This window comes from Triturus cristatus, chromosome 3_1 (assembly GCF_964204655.1).
Source record: "Triturus cristatus chromosome 3_1, aTriCri1.1, whole genome shotgun sequence".
In the NCBI taxonomy this organism is placed as follows: domain Eukaryota; kingdom Metazoa; phylum Chordata; class Amphibia; order Caudata; family Salamandridae; genus Triturus; species Triturus cristatus.
Genome location: NC_140583.1, coordinates 714,127,000 through 714,143,759, shown reverse-complemented (window position 1 = coordinate 714,143,759; position 16,760 = coordinate 714,127,000). Strand labels below are relative to the sequence as shown.

The following is a 16,760-nucleotide window of genomic DNA, read 5'->3' as shown; positions in this document are numbered from 1 at the left end:
ATTTAAGAGAAAAATAATTGTCCAGAGTTGCCTGCTCAAACCTATCCAGCCTTTCTCCCAACCCTTTAACTCTCTCTACAACCGGGGACAGCAGTGATATCATTAGTTCCTCTATTTGTACAATTGTAAGAGGATCATTAGATGGAGCTACATGGCAGTCTGATGTTAGATCTACACATATTCTCTCCACTATATTGCCAGAATGCTCTCCCCCCTTACCCCTCCCGGGGTTTTTCTTGCCCAGCCCCTCACCCGCTACCGCTTTAGTTCTCCCTGCCCTGATACCCTGCTTCCTCGGCCTCTTATAGAGTTTTGGAAAGCTGCCTTTCCTCGGGCTAGCAATCCTTTTCCTTTTGGTATGAGCTGAACTCTTAGAGGCCGACGGAGGCAAGTCAGGTGGCTCGGAGATACTGTTTCGAGTAATAAGAGTAATAGGGCAGGGTGTAGGGACAATAAACTCGCAGGGCCGTAAGTCGGAACTGATACCATCAGTAGGAGTAGATATGGATATGGCAGCCAGGCTCTCCAGCCTATCTACACTAGCCCTCAGAGATGCAACCCGTGAATGCTCTAGTGGGGGGGAGATAGTTAACAGGGTTGCATACAGGCGAGGGAACAAGCGCCAAGGAGCCCAGTGAGGACCTTTTGGACGGAGGGTGTTCATGGGAAAGGCGCCGCTCTGTCATTTCAATTTCCTTCTCTATGACAGTAGCTACCCGTGTTATGAACTGGTCCATAGTGCCTATGATACGACAGCCCCCTCCCCCCCTCTCAGGCTCCTCCCTGAATGGGTAGACATTAACACGAGCTACACAAGAGGCCAGATGTAAACAATAATAATATGCCCCTCTGTACCTACAAAAGCAAACAATGATGTCAGGGGGGAGGCCCAGCCCAGCCTTGGCCAGCCCCGGACGGCCACAGACGGTCCCGCCCTTGTCCCGGGCTTCTCCCGGGACGCTCCCGCGCAGCGGCTGACTGGTACTGCTAAACACACGCGGGGGGCGTGGCAAGCAGGGAGAGTGGTCCAGGTGTAGCAGGTTGGCCAGACAGGGACTCCTGGGAAACGGAGTCCCTGCAGCTCCGCTCGCAGCCCTGCTACTGTCCCTCAGCAAACCCCAGCAGACCTCCAGATGACAGCACAAAGTCCGGGACCCCCACTTGCAGGTTTCCTCAACGAAGCGGGACCCGCGCAGCGGGTCCGGCGAGGTGTGGCGTGGCGTGCAGAGCTGCAGAAGGGTCCAGGAGAAACAACCACCAGGCGAGGTCAGTTCACAAAGGTTCCCGCCGGGCAGAGGAAAAGAGGAGCTTAAATCCCACTGAGTGCGCGGGGGGCGTGGCAAGCAGGGAGAGCGGTCCAGGTGTAGCAGGTTGGCCAGGCAGGGACTCTTGGGAAACGGAGTCCCTGCAGCTCCGCTCGCAGCCCTGCTACTGTCCCTCAGCAAACCCCAGCAGACCTCCAGATGACAGCACAAAGTCCGGGACCCCCACTTGCAGGTTTCCTCAACGATGCGGGACCCGCGCAGCGGGTCCGGCGAGGTGTGGCATGGCGTGCAGAGCTGCAGAAGGGTCCAGGAGAAACAACCACCAGACGAGGTCAGTTCACAAAGATTCCCCTTATGTATTGGTATAAATACTGTGAGGTCATGAGGTTTGCAAATGAGATGAGTTATGGTTTGCATAGAGGGGAGTGAGACACTATTTGCTTCTTTCACAATAAGTTGACAACTTTAGGGAGTTTTCATTTTTGTTTAGTAACCATAACTAGCTTCAACTGTTTTTAATGGAATTTCTGTGTTGTTTTGAAAGTACAAATTAATGTTCAATGACCAGAAGAAACAATAATTTACCTTTAACAAAGCTTTCTTCTGGTGGATATATTTTCTTTGAAGATTTACTCCATACCGTTTTTTTTAGTCCAATGACCACTGTGCAGAGAATTCGATTACCCATGACCCAAGGCCATTCCTGCATCCACCTCCCATGCACACTCATCTGCTCAGTGCGTGGCCTTTGACTGTGCAGAGAGGGGTTTGGATGCAGGTCCTGTCTGCATCCAAACAATACAAGCAAACCAGTTGCATATTCAATTGACGGTGCACAAATTTCAGCAAGGCCCTGCACCAACCTTCCAGACAGTCAACTCCAGTTGTGGTTGGTTGCAGGGCCTGGTCCAACCTCCCTGAGCACCCAATCACAGTTGTGAACACCTATGAGCAGCAGAGGCTAACCAAAGGGCCTGGGCTTAGGCCATGTGCCAAACCTCCTGTGTACCCAGCCTTCAAAAGATGCCGGCCGTGCACCATACTCTGTGGATCTGAACCATCAATAAAATGCCTTAAGCAGTGTCAGCCTTTGTGCCACAGAATGAGATATGCCTGTTGGAGAAGGTCCATGGCTAATTTGCATAAAACTAGTCTTTGTATAGAGTGACAAGACAAGGTGGGCAGAAAAACAATGTACCGGATTTTACAGCCCCAACTAATTTATCAGCGGCTAAGATGTATTCAAGCAATTCACCTATAACATTTTTGTGTCAATCGTGTTCTCTAGGAGCAGGACTAGGCAAGATGAGAGGGGAGGGCAAGTTGAATGTTGTACATGGTTATAATGCCTTCGTTACCACCATCTGCTTTAGAAAAACGAAAATCCCCATATTTTAAAATATTTTGAGGGATTTTTCTTTTTAAGGAATTGGACCCAGGGATTTAAAAAAAGCTAAACTAACCACAGGCTCAATTGTTTTTAAACACATTTCTACCAAGGTTTTCTAACTTTGCCAGGGCAGAAGAGGCACCGTTAATCCTCCCCTTCTCCTTTCCAGAGAATAGGCGCTATTAGGTACTGACCCTGCTCCTCATGGGAAAAGTCAATTCCAAACTGCCAGGTAAGGCCCCCTCCAGAAGGGAACACAAGCAACCTCAGGTGGCTCCAGATCAAGGTGAAAGTAAGTTAAGGTTGATAACCGTGTCAGTGGCTTTGCTTTAAAACTAAAAAGTCATAAAACTCACGAGTTAAGTTGCGATCTTCACTTTGCCATCAATCACAAAGTCAACCATAACTTTCATTCAGCAGTTGGACTGTCACAGACATTTCTAATTAAAAATGAACACACTACATAATACAAAACATATTCAAATACATCTAACATCAATATTTGTTCCAAATGTGTAGTTTGGTTACATTTATTTTCAATGGCATGATAAGGATATCATATGCATATTGTACCATTAAAAATTCATGTGGTCCAATAAAACATTTTTGAAGTAGAAGTCGTAATGAATAAGAGCCATTTTCAGTAAATCTCTTTCTGGTGGATACTATATCATCACACCGATTCTTCCTTTCATCACAATCCCCACATGCCAGAGTAAATCTGGAAAGTTTTTCTCCTGGCACTAGCTCTTCAGGCCTGCCAGGAAGCATCATGCAACTCCAGTCAAGGTTCCAGAACAGACAACACCAGTTGATATGCAGCTCTGACTAGTGGGTTGGTGTCAGGTCTTGTTTTCCTACACTTTTTAATGCACTTAACCAATGCTAGAAACAGGTCTATAATAGGACCAATTTAGAGCGTCAGCGTTAGAGTTTTTGAAGAGGGACAGCCCTATGGCATGTTTTCATGGTTCTAGAATGCACCCTACCTGTAGGGAGGAGATCAGAAGGTCCAGCAATAATTGCAGAATGTCAGTATCCAAAGCAAGAAGTTTGGATGGAGGGAGAGAGTATGTGGGAGAGCCTGATTTTATGGACCGTATTAGGGATCTCAGTAATGGCAGATCCAATGTACCACCATGCCCTGAGTTTCTGGCTGGCAGGGGTAAGGGATGAAAGAGGTGAGAGTTATGACTAACCGGATGGGATCCTCCATAGCTTAAGACGACGTTATGAGGCACTGCAGAGGCCGAACATGCCCCTCCAGTTTAAGTGCGAGTTGAATACCCTCTACCTTTTTAAAAAAAAAAATGGTCCACTTCCTCACTTTGGGAAAGTAAGGGGGCACCTTGTAGGGGTCAAAGTTCTTGGACTACCCTAAACAGTGTTTTGGGCCAGTTCTGTGCAGAGGTAATTTGGTTCAAATAAAAGGTAGTGTGGGCAGTTCTACAAAGTGCATGATAGTGTTTCAGTTCATCCTAATACTTACGTTTGGATTCTTCATCATATTTAGACCTCCAAGCTCTCTCGAAACCCTTGCATCTAGTTTTCTCCATACAAAGTGCCTCAGTGAACCAGGGAGCCGGAGGAGGACTCCGGACAAGTTTCGAAAGCAGAACCTCATCCAATGAGTTCTGCAGTCAAGCGCTAATTATAGGCTGATCACTCACAGCCACCTGGGCTAAGTTAGGCATTGTGCTCCTCAGTTGGGAATTAAGTGCTGAAGTATCTAGTCTCGACAAGGTTCTGAACCTGCCATGAGATCTGCCTTTCTCTCTACAGACAGCCAATGTGGTTGAAATACTAAACGGTACGGCGTGATGATCCGACCACATGAGGGGCACTGTAGCAGTAGTGCAAGATTTTTTAAGTTAAAAAAGATCAGGTCCAGAAGATGACCTGTTATATGAGTTGGAGTAGAATTGATAAGAGTTAGGCTGGGGGCATTAAGGACTTCGATCAGAGTTTTCCCAGAGTAACTGAAACTACCTCCAAGGTGAATATTCAGGTCTCCTATTAGAATATAATTTGCAGATTTTAGAATGAGGGGGGCTAAAATATCAGAGAACTGTGTGCATCAATTTCCTGCATAATCCAGGGGACGATATATTAAAATGCCAGGCAAAGTATATTTAGGAGTTATTTCCAGCAAGGGGGCGACTTCACAATGAGAACAGACATTCTTGAATTCTGCATTTATAAATTTTTTCAACAGGACGTTGACCGCTCCCCGCCCCCAATTTATTTAGTCTGTCCCTCCTCCTAATGGAATAACCTTGGGGGAGGGCCGCTATAACATCTGGCATAGAAGCCTCATGAAGCCAGGTTTATGTCAGAAACATGGCATCTGGCATATGGTCCACCACAATATAGTAGAAAACTTGCTGATGTCTGGGAAGAGAGTGCACATTGAGGTTGTAAAAGAGAAACTTACTGTTCGCTTCAGAATGCAAAACAGGCTTCTCCATATTCCCCGCAAGTGTCCCAAAGGAACACACCCTGTTGTGCTACCCACCTGGGTAGTTTGAGGATCTAGGGAAGTTACAAAAGGTGCATGTTAAAGCACTCATAGATAAATCAAGTGAAGCTCGACAGGCAACAAAGCACTTAGGCCAGAGAGCTTTCAATTATTCAGCTGAAAATATCCTCAAATTAGACCCATAAGGGGCAGGCTCCTTGGCCCCTGAGCCTGTTTGGGCACAGACGGGCCTGCCTTTGGCACACCTTCAACTTGCCTTTGGAGCGCCCTTGCTATGGTCATCCTGATATAGGGGAGAGAGAAAAGTGACTAGCCAGCTAACAGAGCAGTGTTTCGAAGCCTCAAGATGGCAGCAAAAACCCAAAATTATGAGCAAGGCCACTTGAACAGGTATGCCTGTTCAAATGCCAGCCAAGAGGATGCTGGAATGTCAGTAAAGCCCAGTGCCCCCCTTTCCCGGGTAGATTTAAAATCAGCCATAAGCAAGCAGGAAGATTTAAAAAACAATGGATTAAAAAACCCTGGTTCCCCCATCAATTTTAGCAGCACAATTACAGGGATAGCACACAATAGCAGAAAGCATTTTTTTTTTAAAACAATGAATTTCAGGCAAGAGTACTCGTTTATGGCACATTCAGAATCACACAAGGAGGTCTACATCACCAAATGCCTGATGAGATTTAAAAGTTTTCATCAGAGAGGCATTTGAAAATGTGTGTGCTTTAAAGATGCACGTCTCGAACAGCAGATCGATGGACACGGAATAAGAGTCAAACCTATCACTGATCTTGTTGCTCATAAATGTGTGTGCTCATTACCGAATCCCTCTTGATAAGAATTTCTCTGTGATCATGACCTTATTCCAGCAGAGAATGCTAAGAACGTACCAGATGAATGATTCACAGACAAAAAAAGCAGTCTCTGGTTCTGCAGCAGAGAATAATCCTTCACATCCAATGTGATGCTTTAAGCATTGCATGCATCAGTAGGATGAAGCTATTCAATTATTAAGATGATGAAAAATAAGACAAAAACCTAAATAATCCCTGTTCATGTAAGAGCAAAATTCTTAAGAGCCATCTAATAAAGGTGAGATGCTGGAAGATGCTGATCTGTGTGTCCTACTAAAAGGTGGAAAAATCAGAATAGTTTTTCACACAATGGTTGTGGTGAACTACTAACTCACACTTGGGACCCTCTATGCCAAGACAGTTTTCTTGTTGAGAAACAGCTGCAAAACAATTCCCATCCTGGCCAGAAAAGTTAGTAGCAGCGGGTAGAAGTTTAATGTTTATTACTGAGAGAATAAAAAGAAATCATAATTACCAAACATGAATGAGCTTTTTCAACTTACATGGCAAGAAAGTTGGCATAAATAAGTCAATAAATCTGGATTGACTGGACACCAGCCTTTCCTATTCAAAGGAAGTGATGATGATAGCCAGAACGCGGCATCAGATCAATTATCTCATATTTAGCAAATAATGCTACTGCAAAGTACTATCGCAATACGTCGAGGACAGATTGGAAAGCGCTTACAGTGCATCAAGTGTTAAATCACCCACCATGGTTGATGAATGCTGCCGGGCCAAGCCAGAGTTGAGCACAGTTCTTCCTTGTGGAATACATGACACTGAAATCATTTTCTCCATGACGGAGTAACATGTTTTCCTCTGCTTCAGAAAGTTCAGCTATGCAACCCACCAGCCACTCAATTTTGTCATTCCGTTTCCTATAGGAAGAGCAATATATATTAAGAAAAGTTTTAAATACAAGCGCATTCTTCTTATTTTAACAGTGCTAAACATTTGAATCCGTGGCACAAGAGCCTGTTATATAACATTCCACTTAGTCAGTCTCCCTCAACTAACAAAGTTAAATAATGTACTCTAAGTGATATTAGCTCTTCACATTTAAACATCACAAACATATACAACAGCAGCAAATACCTACCTTTAGAAGGCACATATACGTTTTAAGACACCTCGATGGTGACTCTGCTCCTCTTATTCTGTAGGTTCTTTCTATTCCCAATTTGTGGGCATCCTACCACCTAGAGACCATATATAAGCATACCTCTTAAGAAAACTTCTAGGCAGTCAATTGCACTGATTCAAGAGAACATACACAGGACCACATCCCCTTCCACTGCTTGTATGGGCAAAGCTGTCCTAGTCCGCACCGATAATATGACAGCAATGTATTACATACAGAAACAAGGCGGGACACACCCCCAGCAACTCTCCCAACTAGCACAAAGCATTTGGAGATGGGCTATTCCACAGAAAATGTTTCTCCTAGCCCAACACGTTCCAGGAGTTCAAAACAGCATAGCAGATCTGTTAAGTCGTCAGACGCAACGGATTCACGAGTTGGAACATCATCTGCAAGTTTTTCAACCATTTTTCCAAACTTGGTGGCAACCAGAGATAGATCTGTTCGTCACATACGAAAACGCCAAATGCCCAAGCTTCGCCGCCAGATATCCACACCCATTGTCCAGAGGCAATGCGATATGAATTGGTCCGGCAAATTTGCGTACACCTTTCCACCTCTCCCACTCATTCCACTAGTGGTGCGAAAACTGCAGCAACACTCACTGACTCTCATCCTAATTGCTCCAACATGGGCCAGACAACCGTGGAACACCACGTTACTGGAACTATCTGTAGTCCCGCACCAAAAACTACATCTCTTAACCCAGAGCCATGGAGAGATCAGACACCCGGACCCAGCACAGCTCAACCTAGCGATCTGGCTCCGGAGGTCAGAGTTTGGTTACCTTAACCTACCCCCTGACTGTATCAATGTTATAAAAGAAGCTAGACGACCCACCACTAAAGCCTGCTATGCAGCCAAGTAGAAAAGATATGTGATATATTGTAACAACAACACTATCAATCCATTAGATGTGTCTATTCAACACATCATATGTTACTTACTACATCTTCAACGGTGTAATCTGGCATACACATCTATTAGGTTACACCTCGCTGCAATAGCAGCATACTTACAAAATAGACAACTATCACTATTCAGAGTACCTGCAATCAAAGAATTTATGGAAGGCCTCAAAAGAATAATCCCTCCTAGGGTACCACCCTCACTAGTGTGGAACTTAAATATTGTTCTCACAAGATAAAATGGGCCCTCCATTTGAACCTCTGCATAAATGAGAGTTGCAATTTCTTACGTGGAAAGTCGCTTTCCTTGTAGCCATTACTTCCCTTAGAAGAGTCAGTGAATTACAGGCACGAACTATTCAAGAACCATTTTTTCAACTCCATCAAAACAAAGTGGTCCTCAGGACAAATCCCAAATTCCTCCCTTAAGTCATTTCTCCGTTTCATCTCAATCAGTCTGTAGAGTTGCCAGTATTCTTCTCGCAACCACAGTCAGTCGCAGAAAGAGCTCTTCATACTCTAGATGTAAAAAGAGCACTCCTTTATTGTATTGAAAGAACAAAGCCTTTTTGCAAAACAAAACAGCTTTTCATTTCCTTCTCACCACCACATAAAGGCAATCCCATATCAAAATCTGGTATTGCAAGCTGGATCGTCAAATGCATACAAATTTGCTATCACAATGCAAAACGCACATTATTCATTCCTCCTAAAGCCCACTCTACCAGAAAGATAGGGGATTCCATGGCATTTTTAGGGAACATTCCCTTAAATGACATCTGCAAAGCACCGCACACATTCACAAAACATTATTGTGTAGATGTGCAAACGCAACAACAAGCTAGTGTGGGCCAGTTTGTACTCAAAACACTATTTCAAACTAATGCAACAGTTACTGGAGGTCGCCGCTAAGGAGGAGTACTGCTATATAATCTATGCTAAAGTATGTGATCTGCAGCTCATATGCCTCGAACGGAAAATTCTACTTACCAGTATGCATCTGTTCTTGACATGTAGAGCTGCAGATCCACATACTCCCACCCACCTCCCCGGCTACCTTTATCTGTTCCAGTATTAGCTTATTTAGATACAGCACACATGGGCATATTTTTCTGTTTCTCACAAAACTCCATCATTTCCCTGCTGGCGAAAAAACTATCTAAAAATGGAGCCGATGCCCATGCGTACTATCATCCAGAGGAGGAGTCACCTAGCTTGTGACTTCCAAAGACTTTTCTAAGACAAAAACAAGTGCAAACATCCGGACCCAACACCAGATGGCGATCTATGCTAAAGTATTTGGTCTGCAGCTCATATGCCTCGAACATCCGTTTTGCCCCTGCTCCACTTGGGTACAAAGACTGTCCAAGCGTAGACATGGGTGGATGACACTTCAACATTACACAAGGCTACCTGAGAGAAATATACAGCACCCAGGCCAAGGCACACTTCCTGAAAATATAGGCTGGGACTATTATCCTATTAAGACATCTTCCACCATGAACAAGGAGGCCAGGCACACAGAATTTTATAAAACTAGATTTTATAAATTAACACTTGCACCTTAATGTTTCATAATGCATTGTCCTAGAGCACTCAAATGAGCATTTGCACTTTCACCTCAAAATGGACTCTGCTTTTATGGTCACACTGCTTTCTTATATTTTATAATAAGCACTCACATTTTTAAACTAAGCAGGGTACTGATCCCTTAAGGCTTATCTGCATGCCCCCTTCTCAGGTTAGTACCGCCCCTAAGGTAGGCTCCCTGAAATTAACAAGATTTTTAGAATCCACCATTTTAGTTTTGGCGGAATTAGGCTTTCTGGGTCAGGGTTATGCCCACTTCCAACAGAGAACGGTCGTATGAAGGGTGTAGACACCCCAAAGGTAATTTGGCCACTGACTACTCCCCGTCACTCCCTGTAACACCACAAAATTGAACATTCAGGTGGAACCCCTGACACCAGGAACTCTGATTCGATGGATCAAGAAGAAGAGGGTAATGAGAGCTGCAAGAAAGAGAGAGAACAGATGAGTGCTGTGCACTTTTGGCGTCAAACCCTGCCAATTCTCGACAACCATGACCAGCGACTCGTCCTGCAGCTGACCATCTTCCAGGAACAACAGGAGACTGCTAGGCTTCCTAAATTGCCAAGTAATCTTCCTTGGAGTAAAGGAGCTACGCCCCTGCAGTCTGCAGGCACCGACAAGCAAAGTCCGGTTTACTAAGTTGCAGTTCACCAGCCAGCCCATAACCACCCCCCCCCAGGAAGAGGTACCTGTGGTCCCGAAGGTCAGATATGTCCACCCATACCAAGTGAGAGGACAACAGGACCAACCGGAGTCACACAGGACCAATACCTATGGTACCGGAACCCTTGCAGCAAGCCAAGACCATGAGAGTCCAATCCGGATGACACAGAGAAGCCGTAGAGGGACGTCAGCACCACAGAGACCCACTTAGAGAGTAGACTAGCTGTCCTGATATCTCATCCTCAACCGGCGAGACTGACGACCACAAGGCTCTCGGACACACAGAGCACAGCCGACCTCTTTGCTCTGCACCCGAGCCCCCTCAGCCATGAACCAACAAACTGACTGTGCTCCCTTGTCCTCTGGACACTTGTGGCCCGAGCACTGCTTTGGGAGTTACCGGATTTGTCCCCAAGTCCCCCTTTACGGCCTGTTTCCGGGTGCCCCCCCCCCTCTTTACCGGAGTAGTGCGCACAGCTACAGACATGACTAGCACCCTTGCACCCAGACACTCCAGGGTAGGTAACAAGAAACAGCTGCTAGTACTATGGACCTTGGCCCCCTACGACCTTAAGAGCCGAAGTAGACCCCCAAAAGCTGACCGTAAATACATGTATGCTATCTATGCCTTCACGTACCTGCAAAATTCAACATTTAAAAAAGCATTTACTTTATCTCAAAGTTCTTGGTATCAAAATGTTGAATATGCTACTTACCAGTATGCATCTGTTCTTGGCATGTAGGGCTGCTGACATTCATATCTGTGCATAGATCGCCGCCTAGTGTTGGGTCCGGATGTTTGCACGTTGCTGTCCTGGAAGAGTCTTCGAAGTATCCTGGGATAGGTGACTCCTCCCCTGGACTACAGTGCGCATGGGCATCCTCTCCATCCTCAGATTGTTTTTCGCCATTGTGGCAGTGATGGAGTAGATATAGAAAGTGATGACCATGCTTACAGTAATTCTGAGAGCTGCAGCTGCTACAGGCGCCGGGGAGGAGGGAGGGCGATATGAATGTCAGCAGCCCTACATGCCAAGAACAGATGCATACTGGTAAGTAGCATATTCAGTTCGAGGCATGTGGGCTGCTGAATTCATATCTGTGCATAGAATATATAGCAGTGCCCTCTTATTAGCGGCGGCTACCAGTGCCAGCTGCAGCGGTCTGAAAAAGAGTTTTGAGAACAGCCTGTCCTACAGCTGCCTGCTGTTTTGATTGCACATCTACACAATAGTGTTTGGTAAATGTATGTGTAGTGGACCAGGTGGCTGCTCTACATATGTCATGCAAAGGAATGTTTCCTAGGAAAGCCATGGAGGCCCCTAACTTACGTGTTGAGTGGGCTCGTGGGGGAATCGTTAAAGTACGTTTAGCCTTTTGATAGCAAATTTGGATACATTTAACGATCCATCTGGCTATTCCTGCTTTGGAGATAGCGTTACCTTTGTGGTGTGGGGCAAAGGCAACGAAAAGTTGTTGTGTTTTCCTAAAGGGTTTGGTCCTGTCGATATAATACATGAGGGCCCTTTTGACATCTAGTGTGCGGAGTGCCCTTTCTGCGACAGTTTGTGGGTTTTGGAAGAAAACGGGCAGTTCAATGGTTTGATTCATGTGGAACTGCGATACCACCTTTGGCATGAATTTGGGGTTGGTACGTAGTACGACCCTGTTGGCGTGAACCTGTATAAATGGCTCTTGAACGGTTAGTGCCTGGAGTTCACTAACTCTCCTCAAAGAAGTGATCGCTACTAGGAAAGCTACTTTCCAGGTAAGGAATTGAATCTCGCATGAGTGTAGAGGTTCAAAGGGTGGACCCATCAGGCGTGTGAGGACCAAGTTGAGGTTCCACATCGGAGCCGGTGGGTGGCTTGGTGGAATGACTCGTTTGAGTCCTTCCAAGAATGCTTTGATGGCAGGCACTCTGAATAGAGAGAGGTGCTGCCTGGTCTGCAGATAGGCTGATATTGCGGTCAAATGGACACGTATAGAGGTGTACGCCAGATTACATCGGTATAGGTGTAATAGGTAACAGATAATGTTTTGGATGGATGCGTCTAGCGGGTTAATGTCATTATTATTGCAATAAATGACGAACCTCTTCCATTTGGCTGCATAGCAAGCTCTGGTAGTGGGTCGCCTGGCCTCCTTAATGATGTCCATACAGTCAGGTGGCAGGTTGAGGTAGCCAAACTCTAGGACTTCAGGAGCCAGATTGCCAGGTTCAGCTGTTGCGGATCTGGGTGCTGAATCTCTCCATGGTTCTGCGTCAAATGCTCGGGTTTGATCCGCAGCCTTTGATGCGGCACCACGGAAAGTTCGAGAAAGGTGGTGTACCACGGCTGGCGTGCCCACGTTGGAGCAACCAGGACGAGCGTCAGTGAGTGTTGACGCAGTTTGCGTGCCACCAGCGGTATCAGTGGTGCTGGGGGAAAAGCGTACGCAAATCTGCCGGACCAGTTCATCCATATCGCATTGCCCTGCGACTGCGGATGTGGGAACCTGGCGGCAAAGCTTTGGCATTTTGCGTTTTCGCTTGTCGCGAATAGGTCTATCTCTGGATGACCCCACTGCTGGAAGTACGGTTGGAGTACTGATGGGTGTAACTCCCACTCGTGCATCTGGTGGCTGTGTCTGCTGAGCAGATCCGCCATCTGGTTGTCTTTGCCGGGGAGGTGTTCTGCCATGAGGAACATGTTCCTCTGAATGGCCCACTTCCACATGCTCTGAGCCAGATGAGACAACTGTGGAGAGTGTGTTCCTCCCTGCTTCTGTATGTAGTACATGGCAGTCATGTTGTCCGTCCGGATCAACACGACTTTGTTGCACAAGTGTACTTTGAATGCTTTCATAGCGAGGAAGATTGCAATCAGCTCTAGAAGGTTGATGTGCATCTTCTTTTGTTGTTGTGTCCATAGTCCCTGCACTGTGTAATGGAGTACATGAGCTCCCCATCCCTGGAGAGACGCGTCCGCCGTCAGTATTATCTGTGGGACAGGCTCTTGGAACGGTCGGCCCTTGCAAAGGTTTTGTGGATTCCACCAATGCAGAGAGTTGTATGCCCGACCGCTCACCAACACTAGGTCTTTCAACTGTCCTTGAGCCTGATTCCACTGATGTGCTAAGCACTCCTGAAGCGGGCGCATATGTAGTCTCGCGTGTGGGACTATGAAGATGCAGGAGGCCATCATGCCTATCAACTGCATGAACACTCGCGCGGGCAGGGAGTGTTGTGGTTTGAACTTGGAAATCAGCATTTGCATGCTGTTGATTCTCACCAAATTTGGCTGAGCTGTGGCCGCCAGAGTGTCTATAGTCGCACCTAGGTACTGTTGTACGTGTGCGGGCTGGAGATGGGATTTTGGGTAATTTAGTGAGAACCCCAGACTGTGAAGGAGGTGAATGGTGCGGGACATGTGGCTGGCACATTGCTGGGCTGACTTCGCTTGAACGAGCCAGTCGTCCAGGTAAGGGTAGACGTGTATGTGCTGCCTCCGTAGATGTGCCGCCACAGTAGCTAGGCACTTTGTAAACACCCTTGGTGCCGTTGTCACGCCGAAGGGAAGGACTCTGAATTGGTAGTGCTGTCCTTGAACAGTGAACCTGAGGTATTTTTTGTGTGATGGGTGAATGGGTATGTGGAAATACGCATCCTTGAGGTCCAGTGTGGCTAGAAAGTCTCCCTGCTTGAGCAGCGAGAGGACTTGCTGGAGAGTGAGCATGTGAAAATGCTCGGAATGTATCTGTTTAGGGGTCTCAGGTCTAATATAGGTCTGAGTGACCCGTCCTTCTTCGGTATTAAAAAGTACAGGGAGTACACCCCCGTACCCTGCTCGTGGACGGGTACGACCTCTATTGCGCCTTTTAGAAGCATGTTTTGCACCTCCTGCTGTAAGAGCGTTAAGTGCTCTGAGGACATAGGACGGTTTTTTGGAGGTATTGTGGGTGGAGTGGAGGTTAGTTCTAGACAGTAACCGTATTTGACAATAACTTTGACCCACCTGTCCGTGGTGATGGAGTTCCACGTGGACAGGAACCTTTGTAGCCTTCCCCCGACAGGTGTTATGTGGTCGGGAGGAAGGGAGAGGGCATCACTGCTTGTTCTTGGGGGAGGACCTGGTGTTGCCGTAGCCGCGTCCTCTGCCCTTTGTACTGGAGCCACGATATCCACCCCGGGTGTTTTTATTGTAGGTGGTTTGTGTGTTGCCCTTGTTGTATGTTTGCTGTGACCCCTGTCCTCTACCTGCTCCTCTATTTCCGGGGCGACGAAAGGAGCCGCGACGAAAGGACTGAGTCTGGAGAGCCCCCATGGACTTTGCAGTGTCCGTGTCCTTCTTTATTTTCTCTAGGGTAGTGTCAACCTCCGGGCCGAATAAATAGTCGGGGTTGACAGGCTGGTTGAGTATGTTGTTTTGCACCTCAGGTTTGAATCCGGAGATTCGTAACCAGGCATGTCGTCGCAGCATGACGCTAGTGTTTATGGCCCTGGCAGCTGTGTCTGCGGCATCCAGCGCGCACTTGATGGATGCGTTTGTGAGGAGCTGTCCCTCCCTGATGAGGATCTCTGCACCTTCTCTGAATTGGTCAGGGAGATGTTGGATTAGCTGCTCTAATGTGTCGTAGTGCGCTCTATCGTAGCGAGCAAGGAGTGCTTGAGTATTGGCAATGCGCCATATGTTGGCTGCCTGGGCGGCAACCCGTTTGCCAGAGGTCTCTAACACCTTGGACTCTTTGTCCGGGGGAGGAGCGTCACCTGTTGTTTGTGAGTGTGCCCTCTTGCGAGCATTCGCAACGACAATGGAATCCAGAGGTAATTGGCCTCTGATGTAAGTAGGGTCCCCAGGCGCTGATCTGTATTTTTTGTCGATCCTGGGGTTTATCACTCTTGCCCTGGTGGGTTCCTTGAAGATGTCCTTTGCTGGTTTGAGGACACCCTTCAACATGGGTAGAGTTTTTATATTTCTTTCTGAGGATGCAAAAGTATCCATAAGAAAGTCGTCCTCGACGGTGTCCGAGTGAAGTTGCACCCCATGATTGGCCGACGCACGTTCAATTAGAGCGTTGAACGCTGCCGTGTCCTCTGTGGGAGATGTTTTTGCTCCATAGAGTTGCGGGTCTTGTGCATCCATAGGTGCACCTGGGTCCACAGGGTCATCCCAAGTTTGATCAGGGTCCTGTTGACCGTCAGGGTCCATGTCTCCGGGGTAGGGGACTTGGTCACCCATGTAGTCCCCTAACGCATCCGTGTCGGAGTGTGTGGGAGAGAAGGATTGTGGATCCTGGTAGGGTGAGTGGAAAGGTTCGTAAAGAACTGGTTCTGAAGCCACAGGCAGCTTTCTTTTGAGTGGAATCCTGAAGGAGTCCAAAGCCGGCTCCGAAGTTATTTTCCGTTTGTGGATAATCATCCTGCCGGTGTCGGCGTCGATTATATGCGATGGAGACGTGTCCGCAGAGTGTTCGGCAGGCGTGATCGTGGTATGGGTCACCCGTGTCCTGATTTGGAACATTTTCGGGGCCGTGGATGGTGGCAGGCCAAAAGTAATGTTGGCTGGTGTCGAAGAGGCTGCTGGAGCTTTAATTGGCTCGGAGCCCGATGTGTCCTGGAGGACCATTTTCTTTTTGGTGCTTTGCGCAGCAATGGGTCGCGTCTGGAGCGCCCTCGAGTCTTTCGCACCGACCGGTTCTGTGGAGGCGGTCGTGGATTTGTTCGGCGCCGGTGGGTCATCGAGTCGAGGGGCGGGAGCGGCCGTCGACTTCTTCGATGATTGTGGCTTAGATGTCGCCGTGGAAGCGGTGTGAGACGCAGCAGGCTGTTTGACCTTTGGGGTCGGAGTCGATTGCGTCGGTGCCGTGAGCCGAGCAGGTTTGGTGGTACCGAAGGCCTTCTTCCTTATGTCGACTCCGGCGTCGGCCGCTTCGAGTTCGGCACCGAAGTCTCGTTTGGTGCGCTCGGTGCCGATGTGTTTTGCTGGCGTCGAAGGTGTGGAGGGCGTCGATCCGACCAGCGCCACTTTCGGTTTCAAGTGAACCAATACAGCTTTCGGTTTCGGTTTTAAAGAAGGGAAACCAGCCATTTTGGGCATTAATGGCTGCCGCTGAATGTCCGAGGCCGGGCCCGAGGGCGGGGCCGAAGAACTGCGGGATAGGTCTTGGGGAAGGCCCGAAGGCGATCCCTCGACCGGAGCCATAGACTGTTGCACTGGGCTTTCTTCAGTCTGAACGGGTAGGCCTTGCTCGTCACCGGAGCTACTCTCTTCGGCCCCTAAGGCCTCATTGTAGTCTCCTACCTCGGTGTCGTCTTCATCTCTGTGAAAGAGTGTTTCGTCGACGTCTTCCGATCCGGAGTCATGTTCGGAAACGGGACTGGAGGGTAGGTTCTCCACTTGTTCGACATCTTCGGTCTCGGCGTTGAAGATGTCGGCCGGGGCCGGTGCCGCTTCCTGCGCCTCGAGTCTCGCCGCTCGTCGATT

The 16,760-nt window shown here is 47.7% G+C and overlaps 1 protein-coding gene across 4 annotated transcripts in view; it reads right to left on the bottom strand.

The window, feature by feature from the left end:
• The window catches only part of KMT5B (lysine methyltransferase 5B), a 278,446-nt gene that overhangs the window by 103,644 nt on the left and 158,042 nt on the right, over nucleotides 1-16,760 (bottom strand). For all 4 annotated transcript variants that reach the window (XM_085644799.1, XM_085644797.1, XM_085644800.1 and 1 more), the window contains one exon: nucleotides 6,700-6,866. In XM_085644799.1, the coding sequence (XP_085500925.1) occupies nucleotides 6,700-6,866 (167 nt within the window). The remainder of the gene's footprint in view (nucleotides 1-6,699; nucleotides 6,867-16,760) is intronic.